The following is an 18,343-nucleotide window of genomic DNA, read 5'->3' on the forward strand; positions in this document are numbered from 1 at the left end:
AAGAGAACCAGACAGAAGCTTAAAAAAAAAAAACAAAAACTGACAATTACATATTAATGGAATTAAGTAATTTTAATCCTACCTCTTTATGATCCACATTCGAGAAGTCCACACCATTCACCTCAACAATCTGATCACCAACCTAAAGGAGTTAATCCAAATTTTAGTACAGATTCTGTACTAATACACATACTAACTGGAATCAGAGAGAGACTGTCAAACATTCTCAATATAATAATTACATGTTCTGGTAGAATATTCACAAGGGGAAATCAGCCAAGCAGGCAAGTTCTCCCACTGGCATTTCCAATTGCCTCTATTTGAGGTGAAATTTTGAGTTAGGTGGACAACATGTTGTTCTGACCCACATATGTTTTTGAAAGGCAGGGAACTTTCTTGACTGGAAATCTTTCCTATAGAAACAAATGACAACTAATGTCTCTACAGTGAACCAGCATCCTTGAAGAAATAAATGTCAAAACAAGATTTCTTTGTAGTACCAATGCTGTAAAATGGTATACTTACCTCTAAGCCCACTTCTGCTGAAAGAGAACCCGGCTTAACATTACTGACAAAAATGCCTGGTTTTTGTGTTGGACCACTGGAAATACTGGTGGAAGATTAAAAAATAAATTGTAAAAATAATAATTATAGACTGATACAGAAGCAATCAGGAAGTCTTGTTTTCTTTTTTCTTGATTTTTTTTTTTTTTACAGTGTAGATTACTCTGAAACAAGCACTGGAATTTGCAAGTGCAGAGAATACTTTTCTACCCTTCTTGCCACAAAATCATACTTTAAAAAAAAAACAACAACAAAAAAGTATTCAGGCTTCTGGAGATTGTTTTGAATGCTGAAGCTAACACAATACATGGACCTAACTCTAAGGGACTGAGGACGCTTATGGTATTGAAAAGTCAGCATGTAACGCAGTGAAGAGTTAATAACTGCTTAGATAATTATTTGTTGAACTATAGTATACTGTGTATAATAGTATTATTGTTCAGGATTGTTTACCAAAAACAAAAAAGGATATTGCAATCAGGGTCCAACATCTAGCGTTGAAACTCCAACCTGCAATCCATGCTGGCCCTCAAGACAACAGTCATTTCTGTGGATAATATGTCCAGCAGGCGATGTCAAATCACCCTTCCAAGTTTTGTAAATATATTTAAAACTTTTTATCTTCCAACAATATTAAAGAAAGATTATTCTTTTGAAAATATTCTGTGCGAGCAAATCTTGCTAGCCACAGCTACTACACACTGCAACATACAAAGAAAACCTAGAATTTCTCTTCTACCTCAAAATCTTCACAACTAGATGAAAGGACACAAGCCTGAGAAGCATTTGCTCATATTTCTAAAAATGCTAGATATTCAAAATTAATATTAGAAACCAAGCCACAGTCTCTTAGTTCAGAAACGTTTCACAGAAAGTAGCCTAGGTGAGTCAATTTGACAAAGCGGACAACGCTGAAACCTACTATATTACAGAGCAGCATTTTAAAATATTTAAAAATTTAGAAATTTGAAAACATTTAAAAGATCTAGTTCCAAGACACACCTTTTGTTATGTTACTATAATCTTGCTTTGATTTTTAAATTGAGATTTTTAAAAAATTTTAGGTCAGAACCTGGGACGCGGTTACTTATATTTGTCTAATAATATGTACGTGTCACAGATGTCCTCCTTTTCCTGTCTAGTTTTCTTTGTGGTCCCTTGTCCTTTGTCCTTTGTGGTTCTCTATGTTCTACATATCACACCAATGAATGAAGGAACAAACTGCCCTGGATGTTTCATTTAACAAGCCACGTACCCACCTGCATCCCATGCCTTTTGTGCCGATCAAGCTAATGAAGACTTTCTTCTCTTTACTGTCTCTTCCTCCAGAAGAAGCAAGACCAGCCACACTGCCCTTTCCTTCCTAGAGAGAGATTTAAAAACTGCAGACATTACTCTGTGTTGAAGTTGTACGAAAACCAATAGAAACTTCACGAAGCTAAGAACAAAGCCTGACAATAGCAAATTAAGATTCCTCCATGGACCAATTAGAAGTGAATATGAATTACAGTGATGCAGTGTGACTGATGTGAAAGAAACATCTATTTGGAGAAAATTGTTTCAATAATCCAGCTCTTTCTCCAGACAAGGATGAAGGAAAATTAGAAGAAAGTGATACGGCAAAATAATAATTTAGATGTTCCCTAACAAAAAAAGCTTGAAAAAGAGTTGATAATGCTCACTACTTGACATAATTTTTCTTCCTGAAAGACAAATTAGATAATTATGGTCTCTCTCTACATGCCTACAACTCACTTGAATTCATGTTGTCATTCTTCCACCAATATAACAAAGATAGATGAAATTATCTGTTGCATATTTATACAGTTAAAGAATGGCCTGGTCAAACAAAACAAGGTACCAATCAGTGAGTAGAAGTTATTACAGTTGTACTGGGCCCTTTCCTTATCTAGTGATTCTAGAATCATTTCATATCACAAAAGATGTTTTTCCCCAAACCATGTAATAAGATACTGCACCTAAAAAATAAATACAAAGACTTCTGTGATAAGTTCCAAGGAGAAAATGGTTCAGAACAATTACAGACTTCACAGAATACAGCATAATTCATATCTTACCCCAGAATCTGACACAAACTGATCCACATATTGCCATTTAAGGGGTTCATCTGCTGAACTGAAAGGAAAAAGGGATTAAAAATGACAGTGAAAAAAGAATATGAATGCGTTCAAAAAGCTGTTTCGAAATGAGGCATTCTGTTTTGCATCCACTGGTATCTTAAGGAACTATTCACTGTAACTCGTCTGTTTTGTTCAGCTATTTAAACAGAATATCAAACAAGCATAAAATTATTTAGACTAGTAAGGTATTCAATTACTTCAGTGAGTAAAGCTGGCCAAATTTAAAACCGAGTAATCCTCTTCAACTGAAACAACAATGAGAAACGCTAAGAATAGCAAGGAAAATAATCATAAAAAAAAACTTGAACAGTTTAGATAAATGTCTATGCAGACAAACACATTTCATTAACATTTGTCAAAAATTCCACTTACAGTGTCAAACTGTCAACAACAAATTGGATGAGGACAACAGTTTGATTTTTTCTAAGCTCTAAAGCAATTCTCAAATGTCATATACATGCAGAAGTAGTAAAGCTCTTCATTAAGCAAGATGTGTTGAGAATAAAATTTTCAGGAAGCATCAACTATTAACAAAGAAATCAGAATTTGTTCATTTAAGAAAACAGCCATATAATAAGTCAGACCTGTTTAACAAGATATCACACGACACACCATTTTAACTAGCTACAGAGATGCATGGGACAAATTTTCAAACATACAGATAAACAAGAGTGATACCTTGAGTGTTGAGAAGGCTGTGTGAAAATTAAATACTATTACCTTTTGACTGGTATCATTCCAACATCTGAAAAAGAGAAATGCTGTGTTAAGTAACATTTTCTACTGGCCGCTACTTATCTATTAACAACCTTTAGTAATAGAGGTGATTTTTGATTCCACTTACGTCTCACTTTTATGGACACTATTTTCTTTGTGCGAATGAGGTTTATGACTTCCTCGTGTGTGCATGATGAGATGGAATATCCATTTATACGAACTATCTCATCCCCAACCTAAAAAATGAAAGATAAAAGGAAAATGTGAATTAAAGTAAAAGTTCCTAAGAAATGATGTAATCGACAATAATTACAATGCAGAAGTTTGATAATGTTCAGTTCAGTACTTTAGGGATTTCAGGTAAACACTAGATGAAGTTTACTTGTACTTGCTTGAACTTAATACTCAAAATCAATAGCATAGATTAATGGCCAGAATAACAGTTTTACAAATAATATACAGTGGAAAGCATGAAGATGAGCCAGACTTCTGCCTCACAATTTATCTTAAGTTCAGGTGTTCATATTCCCGTTCAAACAATTTTTGAGTGATAATCCTTTATGTTTTAATAGGTTAAATTAGTTTTTAATCACATGTTCTCTGAGATACCTTCTCAACTATTTTGGTCATTAGGACATAAAACTTGGTCTTATCCATTTGTCTGATTCTAGATTCAGAATACTACGTTATTTTAATGAATTTAGCTCAATTTCAGATGCAATATCTTACTGGTTATAAGAGTCGTACACTAGCATAATGGAAGTTTATTCTGGGCTGCGGTAGCTCAAACCTTCTTGGATTATGTACACTAGTTACAAAAGAGTACCTTATTCACCTGACAACGTTTCATGAGTCTCACAGCACCAACCCATTGTTTTTCATATACTGTGGCTGGGGAGATGGTACTGCCAAACTATTGTCCCAACTCTCTTGTTATAAGACATGGAAAAAATAAGTGGGACACTTGGAACAAAACTATACAAGAAAGCTCCCACCAAACAGAAGGCAAATCATTAATTTATTCCCGTGCACTCTGCATGCATGCGATACATATTAGGGCTACATGGACAACAGAGAGCATGATCAGCTACAGAACAGACCAAGAACAAGCAACCTGAATAGCAGCAGGAACAAAACTAAGATTATTCCCAAGGCAAATTTCACTTGAGCTTTCTTCGACTGAAACCAGAATTAACTCTATCAGTAGCTCATGTTTATTTAGTGATAAAACTACACTGCACCACTGCAAAGCTTTCATCTGAAAAGGCCTCCTCTCCTTTAATTCATATCCATGCATATTATTTGACAACTTGATTGGAAGTCTCCAACTTCTTCTAATGATCCCCTTAGCAACGCAGACTAAGAAGGAATCAGGGATAGTGACACTACCTACTTAAGGTTGTATGCAACTAGCTGCTCAAGATGATATATTTGACAGGATCCCCTGCATTTGATAGAACAAGGGGGAATGGTTTTAAACTGATGTAGAGGAAGTTTAGGTTAGATATGAGGAGGAAGTTTTTCACACAGGGTGGTGATGCAGTGGAACCAAGTGGTTGCCCAAGGAGGTTGTGGATGCCCCATCCCTGCAGGCATTCAAGGCCAGGCTGGACGTGGCTCTGGGCAGCCTGGTATGCTGGTTGGTGACCTGCACATAGCAGGGGGTTGGAACTGGATGGTCATTGTGGCCCTTTTCAACCCAGGGCATTCTATGATTCTGTATTTAAAAATGCCTGACCTTTGCACTTACACACAGTGTGAACCATATGACATGATTGTGTGAGAACTGGTGTCAGTGACTCTCTTCCATTAGGCAAATCAAACAAATCAATCCTCTATAGAGAAGGACTGACAAATGCTTACCGAAAAACAGCTTTAACAACAATCAATCAATATCCTTATACACCTCTGTACTTTGATCTTCACTGGCACAAAGCTAAATACCTTCACTTTACTGCTTTCCAGTAACATCTTGTACTATGAATATTTATTACGTAAAATGTACCTAAATGCCATATTGCTAGGTTCACAGAACCACAGAATATCCGGAGTTGGAAAGGACCTACTAGGATCACTGAGTCCAACTTTTAGCTCCACATAGGGCTACACAAAAATCAAACCATAAATCTCCAAATGTTTCCCTACCAAATAGTATTTTCTTTTTGGCAAGAGTTTTTGAGGTCCCCCCATGGAGACTTTCCAGCTTTACTGTTCTAGGACAGCAGATAACACCATCAGCCATAGTCACAGCGAGAAAGTGATCTACTGTGGCTAGTTTAAATCATGAAGTGTTTCCACTGTTTTTCCATCATACAATTTTGATGGGAGTATCTGTGCCTGAAAAGGCTTTTAAAAAGTGAAGTAGTCACAGTCCAGACCACTGAAGATTAGCGTCTTTGTACCTTGCTGACAATTTTAAGGCAAAGATGGAGACAGATGGAAATTCCTGCTCTGGCTCTAAGCAGCTCTATCAAACACCTAGCATTTACATTGCCACATTCATGGGAGAGGAAGGTGATGAACGGGAAGCAGGAATTCTTCAGTGTGGCTTGTGTCCTGTACACCAACTTGGTTGGAATATTAGACATGCCATCAACCACCGCCTCTACCTTTATTCATATGGAATAAATATCATATTTTCCAACTGTTCCACTTGAATGGAGCACAAAGGAAAAAAACCCTACACTCTACTTTTTCAATTCTTTCCCAAACTTTTCTACTTTTTCTGGGAAGTGTCATATGATGTATATTAGCATACAAAATACTACATACATAGTAGTATACAAAATCTCCGCCTTGTGCCAAAATACCTCTTGAATCACAGACTCCACTGCACTTCAACATGTTTAGCTAACACAGTACAACTTCAAAAGACTACCAAAGTGGAGGAGGAAAATATAAACAAAAAGCTATCTACGACTCTCCTGAATGAGAGAATATTTTGCAGAGGCACAACACGACTGTAGTCCACAGCCGGTGGAACTGCTGCTCCACCTGCTGGACACTCCAAATCATACAATCAGAATCGTATCACTATAGCCTGGGCTGCACTGGACCTTAAAGATCATCCAATTCCAACACCCTGCAGTGGGCAGGCTGCCACCCACCAGTCCAAGCTACCCAGGGTCCTATCCAGCCTGGCCTGTTTTTTCATGAACAGAGTGGTCAACACTGAACTACCTAGGAAATGCCAGACAGGGCAATGACTCATGTGCAATTCTCAGCACTCCTGGGAACTTAACTTTTTTTCATTTAAGCCAGTAAGATTTTCAGAAAGAAGGGAGTTAACTCTGCACTGAAGGCTTTTGAACATGCAATCTGTGATAAAAATCAGAGCATCTGAGAAAGAAAAGCACACAGCATCTGCAATGTAGTGTCACACCTCTTATTGCTCTATTTATGATAGAGACACTTCTCTTAACTGTCTTGTTGCAAATGTTCAAAGCCACATCCGTCCACTCATTCTTAACTGACAGCAATTGCCTTTCCTCTGAAAATCCACTGTGAAACTCTAAGACAGTTCCCTGCCCCAAAAACTAAGAGAGAATATAATCTAGATCTGTTTCACTGCCCTCCACACTTCAGAAAGTCCATTGTAAGAAAAGCATTTTTAAGACCAGGCTTCTCATTGGCAATGGTTGTACTGCCAAGAAGAAAACTAGCTGTGAGTAAACTCAGAGTCTTGTGGCTTTGTGCACAGAGACTTAACATTTTCTACAAATCATGAAGACTTTCAAGCGTATTTAGGATTCTACTGCTAAAGCTAGGAAACAAGAGAGTGAGTGACCCTAGTTTTCAAAGGAAGGCTGGCTGAGTACCTCAGTAATAAAACACCTACAAAGCCTCATCACTTCCTATCTTTGGCCTCTCTAGATTACACACTTTAAAAAATACCAAAAGTTTGTGTAAAATAATTTACTACAAATACATACTATTGACTTCAGATGTTCTATCTGCTCAGTTCACCTTACACACTTATTTTGGTGGTTTTTATTGTTTATTGCTTTTATATATTTTTAAGAGCATTTCAAGATCTGTCCTTTATTCCCCGCTTCCAAGCCAAGAAACTACAACAGCTCATGGAGCCTTGGCCTACATAAAAACAAAAAGACAAATCTAAGAAAAGTAAATGGTTCTTAAGGAAGTAGCCAAATCTAATGCAATCAATTGCAGTGATGTGACACACAAAGGAATCTACATTTCAGAAAAAAGCGTTGTTCTGAAGTGGTTGTTACTCAGTAAGCTAGTCGTGTCTGTTAGCATTACATCATCGTCCTAACAGGCAGACACAAAATTATAAATGGAGCCAAGAGAGTTTTTTCTTTTCTCCTTCCATAAAGTAATGAATTTTTCCCACGTAGATATTTTCACCACTGATCTTCACTATGTTGTCATTTCATTTCTGAAGCTTGCTATGCTTAACTCACCCTAAAAACAGTTCCATTATTGTCAGTGAAAACTGATGATGCCTTAGAACAATGCCAGTCTAGGCTGAAACTACAGGAGACATCATAGGAATGTAACACATCACTTCTTGTTACAACATTTGAATTGCTTTTTCTGACAAAAAAAAAAAGTGTCCACATAATTAATTCATATCTGTTTTCATATATCTTTGTTACTTTTCTACCAATATTATTCCATACCAAATGTCTCATTCGGAAGCAGTAAAGAAAGGCTTGCACAACTGAGCTGAGTACAATAGTAACTCTTATGTCACTGTATATTACTATTTCTCTACAAACAAGGAGATGTCAAACTTTCAAAACTGAAGCTGCAAACCTGACTTTTCCCAAGTGAAACACCCTTTATTTTCAACTTTTAACATGAGAAATATAATATTTAGTGCTTCCAGGAAATTGAATGGCTTTTACACAATAACATCATTGTTTCAAACTTCTCATTTTGTATACTACTTCTACTTTCATCATTCATATCAATCTAACCTCTTTGTATTCAACAGAATCCTCACAGATATAAATATCTGAGAAAGCAGAGAAAAAAAATAGTTCTTCATGAAAGGACTAAACACTCACCTTTTTTGAGAAAATGTAGCCAAAAAAAAAATATATATAAGGTCAAATGCCTTAGAAAAATTTCCAGTTTATTCTGCCATTTTCATGTAGCTTGGAAACTACTTCAAGGAGAAAAAATTGCAAAACTAACTAGTTGGCTTTTTTTTTTTTTAAAGCACAATAATGGACTGATGTTATAACAGAAGATAACAGAAGATCATTATATCTTTCTCAGACAGCATTTTTTGGTTAGAAAATGTGTAGAGATTTAGTTAAATAAAACAAGTGGATGAAATTTCAGTAGCAGTTGGCTTTACTGCGAGACAGCAATTTAGAACAATGGGCTGCCTGTCAACTCCTGCCACTCAGATGGCTTTAGAAAGTGCCTAGTGCCACCTATTATGAAGGCACCTGAAGGTGATCTTTAACAGCCGGTAGCAGGGAACGGAAATGAAATCAGGCAGTTACTTCAGCTGTGATGCACCGGCTGTTAATATATATAATCTAACCCTAACAAATTCATAGTCTGAAGGATATTTTGTGCTCATTGTCCCTGTTATGTCTGCTAAACTCTAGCTAAGCTTTAAGTTGCAGTACAACTCGTAAGAGCAGCCCAAAGGTCCTCCTGTGCAATCCCATTCACTATCACTATTTATCATGGCCCAAACATTAGCCTGAAAGAAATGAGAATTAGATCTGCAAGATAGCATTAAGATGAATGTACTACCACAGCTGAAGACAGTGGCCATTAAATCCTTTACTGCTCAGCACCACTAATGCCTTCAAGCATTCTCCAGGAGATACTTTAAAAAAAAAAGACAATATAAACAACTAGTCTTTTTTTTTTTCCCCCAGCAATGAAGGAAAGATGCAGCTGGAATCTCACTACCAAACTTGCTACAATCCAGGAATATCAGTGCATCGGTGTCCCTTTCTGGATGACTCACAGGTACTTCCCATGCTTAGGAGTAGGCTACTGACATTACAGCCTGTGTTAATTGTGTCTGATATCACCCTCTCAGTGATAGATAAACTCAGAATTTTTGAGTATGTGTTCCCTGAATTTGAGGTTTTGTTCCAAAAGGAAACTTCTAAGAGTGTCCAGGAAGCTGGTCATGTTCAGAGAACACTGCCAAAAGATGGGACTAATTCAGTGTTGATTCTGAATTGGTGAATGGTATATATAGCTGTAAATGCACAAGAGCACGTGTACGTAAGGAAACGTGTACAAACACATTTATAAGGAACAAGAATAACGTACATTTTAGAAAGCTCTCAATATAATATGCAAACATGGAACTTGTACAGTCAAGAAATGTACAGTGCAGTTAGGATGGTATTTACAGGTGTCACAGTTGGAAAATTATCACGGTGGGAAAGAGATAATCAAGGAAGAAACGCTCACCCATATCTAAGGATATAGGCTCACAGCAGAAAACTCCACAAAGGAGGGATCTCCAGAAAAAGATCCTTCCCCTGTGGCAGTCAGCCCTTAAATGGGGTCTAGGAGAGGTGTAGCCAGGCTCCACCCCCCAGTCACACAGGTGAACTGCCTTCACCTGTGCTCCCAGGGTTGACTCAGTCCTTGCCTCAGGTGATCAATCAGTGGTTCAGGCCGTGACTCAACAGTTCCCATACAGGACTCTAACTGTAACAGCCATATCATTAAGGGTTAAAATGAAGCATACCTACAAAACATAACTTAATTAAACACTGTATTGAATCACGATGATTAACACATTTTGAACTAGTATTAAATAGAAACCTTGAATGTCAACACTTTCAACAACTATTCACACTACATAAATTGAAATTAGCCAGACTTATCAACTGTTCTACTCGGAAACAGACCTTCAAATACTCCTTATCAGCTACAGAAAGATTTATGTAGACAACTGCCACAGCAACTGCTCATTTCTCTCTTCACTGTGTATGAAGAAGGAATGACATACTAAAAAGAAACCAACAACAACAAAAAACAAATACAAAAACACCACAAAGCAAAACAAACAAACAAATCCATAAAACTACACAACTTCAAATGTACAAGTTGGAGAAGTACTAGATTAGGAAAAAGAAGTGTTTCTATACATATCTATTTTTCGCCAGCACTGTTACAGTTCAGGTGCCTAGAGTTTAATAATTGGAAAAGCAATTCTATACAGTATAAAATATACTTGTAATGGCTAAATAGGGGATGTTTCTCTTTTTTCCCAGTGAAAATGCAAAAACTACCACCACAATACAATTTATACATGCAGTTCAAATAAACACCTCATTACATAAATTATATCAGTGCAACATGGAATTAACATTCATAATATTTATGTGCTCTGTCCTACATTTATTGAGAGTTTGGCAAAATTAGAACAAAGTATCTCCTCTGTCTGCTTACATTTAATTATTGCAAGTAACAAAGTATAAACTCCATAAAAACCTTTTATCTTCCAAAATGAGCGCGCCCCTAAGATGAAAAAGGTTTTATCATCTACAATTAAATAAAACTGATGAAGAGAACAATTTGAATAACCGCATTCACCAGTGGTATTTGCTATGACATCAACATACATATTTTACGTATTTTGTTAGAAGAGACAAAAATCCCCCAGCAACCGCTATTTCTAAACATGAAAGAACATTTCTTAATGCCTGCTTCTCTAACGTCACAGAAAAGCTTTTTACAGCACAGTATCAATGGATGTAACTGTCTTACCTGCAGTCCAACATTGTCTGCTTGTCCTCCTTTAACTAACTGGGAAATAAAGAGGCCACAGCTAAATTCCGCTCCACCTCTCACACTTATTCCCAGTCCTTCAGGGTGCAAACGATCCAATCTCACTTCCTTCAGTTTCCTGAAACAGGGGAAGATACCTGACTGCCCAGCTGCATAACGTTTCCTAGTAATACCGTTTCACATGAAAGCTGTGCTTTATTCTCCTCTTAGAGCGTTCAGGCATGAAAAAAGAACAAGTTGACTAAAACTTCGATGGATGTATATTTATTATACTTTATTAAAACCATAAAGTAGTTTCCGTAAGAAAATCACTGCAATCACTGAAGCTGTCAGTTCTTCTAGGGTGTTAGAGCGATAAGATTTTTTGTATTTATTAAATGCAGGAAAAATGAGAAAAGTTTATTTCAACAGAGAAGCATTGTTTTTGGACTCCCACACCCTACTTTCACTAAACTAAGCTAATTTGCAAAAAATGTCAGGTAGTTCAAATTTTTCTACAAAACACAGCAAAGTTTAAAAGAGCATATGTGCCCCGCTCTGCATAGATAAACTCCAAGTAAAATACTTATTATCTTAAAGCTCAGTCAATATTTCTTGTTTGTATTTATCTGGAGTTAGCTACACTGTTCTGCATTCTCTTACCTTGATCTTTTGGGTGTAAGCTGATCATACTCCACCTGGTGTTTTAATGGAATAAGTGGGCGGATAGCATCAAACAGAGGTAGCCTGCTTGGTTCATTAATCACGAGTTTTAGGTCACCCACAAGCACTGGAAGGTTCATAGATCTACAAAAACACAGCGAGAAAAGAGGCAGGGGTCACCAACACAAAGCACTATTAAATAACTTGCTGTTAATGTGATTTCAGTATTGGTGTGTCCCTGCAACTAAGAAAATTATTTATACAAATCTTCATTTAGCCAAAGCAAAGCAAAATAACCTCTAGAAAAGTAAACTTTCTGTAAGCAAACAAAAAGAATACCTCCTTCAAAAAAACTGAAGTCTCCTATCCATTATCGTCATCTTTTAAGGTCACATACATAACTTCTATAGATGACAGCTGTAATTAAACAAAGCTCCTAAAAGAAAACTTATACAACATCCACTTAAACTTAGTCTATAGTAGTACCAGCTGTTCCCTTTCTTATAGTTTACATTTCCTGGCATAAAATATTTTCCAGGCATTTGCACTGAAAGTACAGATCAGGAATGTATATTACACAGCTTTCATTTTGAAGTGCTTTTCACAAAGAAGAAATGTAAAAATGTGTTTTGTCCAACAGTGATTGTGTATATTCCTCCTTGGAATACTCCATAAAAGATTTTTTTTTAATTGGTACTTCATCAATATATGCTCATAGAAATTCTGCTTAAGCTATTGCAATTTTGGAAACAGAGGAACAGTTATGCTATACACATTGTTAGTTCTATAACTGGAAGAAGATTTTAAATAATTAAGAGATACTGATTCAACCTGCTTTCCAAACAACAGCCTTTATGAAAGGAGAAGCAATTAGGCAGACCTAAGTGAAACTGAATCAGATATGCAGCTGAATACACCAAAAACTATAGTACAAACATCTGATCGAAACGTCTGCATTTCACTCAGCTTCGATGCTATTAAGGTATGAATGGAAACGATGTCCATCAGAGCCACCCGTCTATGATGAGTGGAAAATACTTTCTAATCCTCTTTGAGAAACAATGGATGAGATGCTGATCTCATCTGCAGTGACACGGGTCCAAAGAAACTGTGGTTTAAATCAGTTCAGCAAAAGAACTGGTGACCAGCCTATCACCTTACAATTTCTTTCCATTGTATCACAATAACACAGAACTGTTAAACAAGCCAGACTCCCACTCTAAGCTTTTTTCAGCTTTTGGGTAAAGCAGTTGAAGGTAAGTCTTATCCTGAGTAGTACGCAAAAATCTTTACTCAACAAAAACCTCTGTTATAAAGAAATAAGCATCATTTGGAAATAATTAATTTAATAAACATTCTCTTCCTGTCTCTGAAGAGACAGGAAGATAGACAGGATGTTCTATCATCCAGGTGCTTCCCTCCCACAGTCCATCCTAAATCAACCAAATTCATTTCCAAAACAGCCAAGTCACAACATCAAAATAACTTTATGAGCGACAAAGAAATGCCCCTTTAATGTCTGCAGGCTACATTGCAGAAGCATAATAATATTTCATTAAAAAGCATTAAAAAAACCCAAAAAACTACTTCTGCCTGTAACTTCCAGAAAGTGCACTTAAAGTTTTGACTTCCAAAACATTAGCAAAATTCTACACCAACATATATAAAGCCAGTTCTTACTGATGGTACATCCGCAGCACATCATAAAGGTAATCCTTCTCCGCTTCATTGTCAATTAGCAGATTAACCTGAAAATCCAAGGACATTACTGTAAATCTGATTTAACAGCCACAAACGTCAAAAGTACAAATCTTCAACAAATTCTTAAGTCACAGATCAAAGACTTTAGCAGGGAAAGGATTTTTATTTTTAAATAAAAAGTTTTTGTAACAAAGTATCCTTCAAAATGTGAAATCGACAAGACTTCTTTTGATTTATTATTGTAACAATTGGACAAAATAGTAAATATTGAAGTTCTCTTGGCCGTGCAATATTTCTAAAATAACAGAAAATCAGTCTTACCTGATAATCGCTGTACTGTTGAATAAATGTTTTCAGAAACCTTTTTGGCCATTCATTAATATAGCACATGCTGTCACAGATAAAAACATTCCTCTGAGATAATTACAATCTATGTTCTGTGGTTCCAATCCACTGATTTCAGGCAGTATCTCATTTGTAACATTACGTAAACAGCTGTACTACCTTCCCTCTCAGCTACAGCTCTTAACTGGCAGAACTTGCCAGTTATTCTTTCCTCCCCCTGTAATACTACGTTTACTTAAACCAGTGTCACATTACAGTGCCTGTTCTCAAATGCTTACAGTAAAATAAAGATGTATATAGATATAAATACATAAACAACAACAAACTAGAATTCTTATATGAGGAATTCAACTTACACTCTGTGACGTTGGTGAGACCTTCCAGTAAGAGGTCACAGCGCAGGAGCTTCACATTTAGACAAGCTCAATATTTAAGAAAACAATTTACATCTGACCTAAAGGCTAATATTACTGTGACGTGTAGACTGAGGACCAATTTGCATAGCTAAAGAAAGGCCCTTGCTTTCTAAGTCTGCAATGCTTTATATTCTATTCTAAACTAAACACATGCCTCACATTCCCTTTGTCCCTTTTAGCAATTTACCTAGGGCCGTCAATAGCTTCTATCAGCTGACTCCAGCTTCATAAATCTGTTAAAGATCATGCCTCCATATATTTAAGAAAAGAAGAAATCAACAGTGACATAACTTGGACAAATGAAGTATTCTAGTATCTCCTTATTTTTCAATAAAAGTTAATTTTGAAGGCATGGGATAGGTGATTCTACAGCTTTCAAGCCAAGAAGCGTCCATTCTACTTGTTTTTCTTAAATGAAACTCCTACAAAACATCTGTTGATTTGTGCTCCAAGACCATAGCTTCTGGTTCAACTCCACTGTCCCTCTTGGAAAAGAATTGACATTAAAAGATTCTAAGAAGAGTTCACCCAATGTATCTCTGTGTTGGGGAGATAATAGATGAAGTTTATTTTCACACATGGAAAGTTACTTTGCATGATGAGCGTAGAGGATCTCATACAAAAGTATACACACATGGACAAGGTAAACTTGTCTACAAAGACACCAACCATGGCCAAGACATGTCTGTATCTACTAACCTTGTCAAAGATAGACTTCTAATCTCTCTTCAATGCAACAAATTTTTGAGGCTTCTAACTTCCCCATGTTTTTTATTACGTTCTGTCAAAGCAGTGCTATCACAAGACTCATAGCATACTAGCAGGTTTTATAAAAAACAAAGAAGCATTCAACAGACATTTATCTGAAAAGAGGTAACACCTGAGATTAAAACAGAAAGTGCCACTGATGTAAACTCTCTTAACAGTAAGAAAGTAATTACGACAAAGTTCTCTCGCTAGCTGAAGAAATGTTTTGCTGTTGGCAATCACAAAACACAGAGCTGGGTGCTGATAACTAATCACGTCTACAAATTTCTTTTACTATCTGTAGAACTGTTACAAGCTTTGCCTTCAAGCATGTTTTTCAGAAAATTGATATAGAGAAAGATTCTGTAAGTAAAAATGAATATTTAGAAATGGATTTACTGATTCAGTTTCCAGAATGAGCTTCAATATATGCACCATTTAACCTGAAACGCAAGACTGCAAAGTGAACTGTGTAACATCTGCTGCCCTTTTAAAACATGGCAGAATCAACTTAAAAGTAAATCAGTTCTCGGGAGCCTTAATAAAGCAAAAATGCATTTTTACTGCTTAAAATCAGCACTTTTTGGTGTGAAACAAGTTCATACTACAGTGATGGGGCTGCTGCAGCAGCAGTGCGTCAGTCTGCTTTTGCAGAATAATATCAAGTTCTGTGTGAGTTTTGAGGCCTTTGAAAGCTATTAAGGAAAACTGAAAAGCAGGCCAATAGATTTACATATATAATTTGTATTAGTGCTTCATCAATGGGGAGAATTGATTGAAATTACTGAGGAGAAAAAATGAAATGAAAGAGGCAAATCTGAGTGGTACATAGCCGGTCATTTTCCTCGTTTTGACAAAGGAAAAAAAGCAGTCAAGACATTGAAATCCCCACAGAGGCCACTGCAACATGGTAATACAAACCAATTTAAATTAGTGTTCCAGTATCGTCTTACTCAGAGGAAGAGCTTTCACTTAGGCCTGCACCCTACGTACTTGCACCAACACATGCTGACAATAAGGCTTTCTTACTCTATCAGGGTGGGACTGGGGTAGTTTATGAATAATTGCAGCAGCAGTAAAAGGGAAGAGGTGGAAGAGGGTTTAAAGTTCAGGATGGCAGCCATCCGCCTAGCAACCTGAGCCCTTACAGATACCTTGCACAACCCACTGCTGGGTTACACAGTAATAGGTATCAAAACTGAAAGAACTTGCTGCACAGCTGCAGCCATCGTTATTCAGTATCCAGGTTCTCAAAGTCTTTGGAACTTTTTTTTTTTTTAATAGCCTCTTTACTTCATTCTGTCATTTCCTTGTTAACAACTTCATTACCAGATGATATTTCTACAAAATACTTCTCTTTTCAGGAGCTATCTCAAACTCCACATCCTAGGAAAGCAAACAAACAAAGCCAGCACTCACTGTTATGAAAAACAAAATCCTAAACATGTAAATCACTTTTCTCCTCGTTTCCTTTCGGGGTTATTCCACTCGTGCACTTTCGATCTCTGCCGAAGGCTTACTTGATGGGTACATGATACAAGATGTGCCAGGCAGAGGGAGCCGCTCCATGCATCAAGTGCCTTTGCACATGGCTGCACAGACACAATTGCACTCCCAAGCATTAAGGAGGAACTGAACTCCTGCACAGAAGCTGCCTGCAGAACCCTGGGCCTGGACTTCAGCATCTGCACCTTTGCCTTCCGCAAACTGAACTGGGCGCTACGCTTTCGATATGATTTTATTAAAATAACACAGCACTCACTGTATCAACGCTCATGCTTTGAGAAATGGTTTTTGCTGGCGGCGGTTTGGTTTGTTTGCTTACTTGTTTGCAGTTCGATTGTTTTTCTTCTCCCTCCCACTTCAGGGACCCTCTCACAGCAGGCTCACCCTGCCCCTCCTGTCACCCGACCCACGGGCAGCGCACAGCCCAGAGCCGTGACCCAGCGCGGCGCTTCGCTTCGCTTCCCCTATCCCGAGGTGAGCAGCCGTGCCCCGAGCTTTCCCTACCTTGTGCCGGAACTCGCGGGCGACCCGGCGCTCCATGCTGCGCTGCTACGCGGGGTGCGGACGCTGCGCGGAGCGGCTGCGCCTTCGAGGCCGCGCCCCGGCGGGGTGGGAGGTGCGCCCGCCGCCGCCTCCAGCAGCCCCCGCTGTCGGTACCGGCCGCTGTAAGCGGGTACCTGAGTGCGAACCGATGGGACGGCTGCTTAAGGGGAAATTGAAAGAAAGAAAAAGAGTGATAAGAGAAAAAAGTCACTCCTTTCTGCAGGCTGTTCCCTCAGCTCGCACCGACCTGCTGTCTGCGGGTGTTCTTACACAGCAGGAGCTCGCACCCAGCCATCTCTCTGGTTCCGGTAGGCAGGTGTGCCTCTAGCTCTGCTTTATAAGGAAACTGCAAGATATAAAATGTATAGCATGCTAACACCTGAAACAGGTGGAAGGCGAATTTGTTTCAGTGAATTATTCTACTGAAATATATGTAATATATATTTAGGTAAACTGTGTGATTGTGTTGTACCGTGGTTGGGTGTTCAAGTCTGATTTCACTGCCAACAGGCTTTCCTATGAAAATAAACACCACTGCTTACACCTGTAGCATGAAGTGCCTACAATGAGTGACTGGATAGGAATCAAGCTCAAAGCACCTGAAAGGGAAGCGCTTTCACACTAATCTCTTGTAGGTCATTTTGTCCTGGGCTCCTGCTCCTCCTACCTTCCCTGATCTAGTACCTGATAATAAAGACTTCTACAATGAAGGCTAGCAGAAGCGCAGGGGAGCAGCTGTCCCATGTCCTTGAGCCTCACAGCAGAATGAGTTTTGCCTCCCTATCTCCATAGGGAATGTTACTTACATAAGCACTGGAAGTTTCCCTGAAAGTGGGAACCTATCGGAATGCATAGAAAGGCATGATAAAAATAATTAAAAAATCCAAGCAGCCAAATACAAACCATGTAACAAATCTCTTATATTATTTGTGTTAAGTGACACCAGCTCCCTTAGAAATTGCTCCTGCCCCTTTGAGAGGATAGTTTTGCTGTGTAGGAACATTTTGGTGGTAGGTACGCTGCCTGCTTTGCATATAGGTGTCAGGAACAAGAAGGAGGAATGCACTGCAAACCTGTGTACAAACACAGAGAGCTGTCTCTTAGTAGGGTAAGTTGCAGAATAACACGGTGCTGAAAAGCTTTTCTAACCAAGCATTTTACACATTGTAAAATAATTTCGTCCCTTCACAGGTAAAATAAAATTGTTTTGTATTTGCAAACAGTAGGAAGGAGATGCACAAATTTAAAGGATATTCCTTAGTCTGTAGCATC

At 37.9% G+C, this 18,343-nt stretch overlaps 1 protein-coding gene across 1 annotated transcript; it reads right to left on the bottom strand.

Moving 5' to 3' along the window:
* Nucleotides 1-27: 27 nt before the first annotated feature.
* Nucleotides 28-17,142, bottom strand: LOC100548747 (harmonin). Its single transcript, XM_010711111.3, has 10 exons — nt 17,033-17,142; nt 13,494-13,561; nt 11,814-11,957; nt 11,151-11,289; nt 3,550-3,658; nt 3,426-3,450; nt 2,643-2,700; nt 1,824-1,927; nt 526-610; nt 28-142 (listed from the first exon to the last, which is right to left on the bottom strand). Exons 1-10 carry the CDS (start codon nt 17,066-17,068, stop codon nt 47-49), a joined length of 864 nt encoding a protein of 287 aa, XP_010709413.1. The 5' UTR covers nt 17,069-17,142; the 3' UTR covers nt 28-46.
* Nucleotides 17,143-18,343: the final 1,201 nt, after the last annotated feature.

This window comes from Meleagris gallopavo, chromosome 5 (genome assembly GCF_000146605.3).
Source record: "Meleagris gallopavo isolate NT-WF06-2002-E0010 breed Aviagen turkey brand Nicholas breeding stock chromosome 5, Turkey_5.1, whole genome shotgun sequence".
Taxonomy (NCBI): domain Eukaryota; kingdom Metazoa; phylum Chordata; class Aves; order Galliformes; family Phasianidae; genus Meleagris; species Meleagris gallopavo.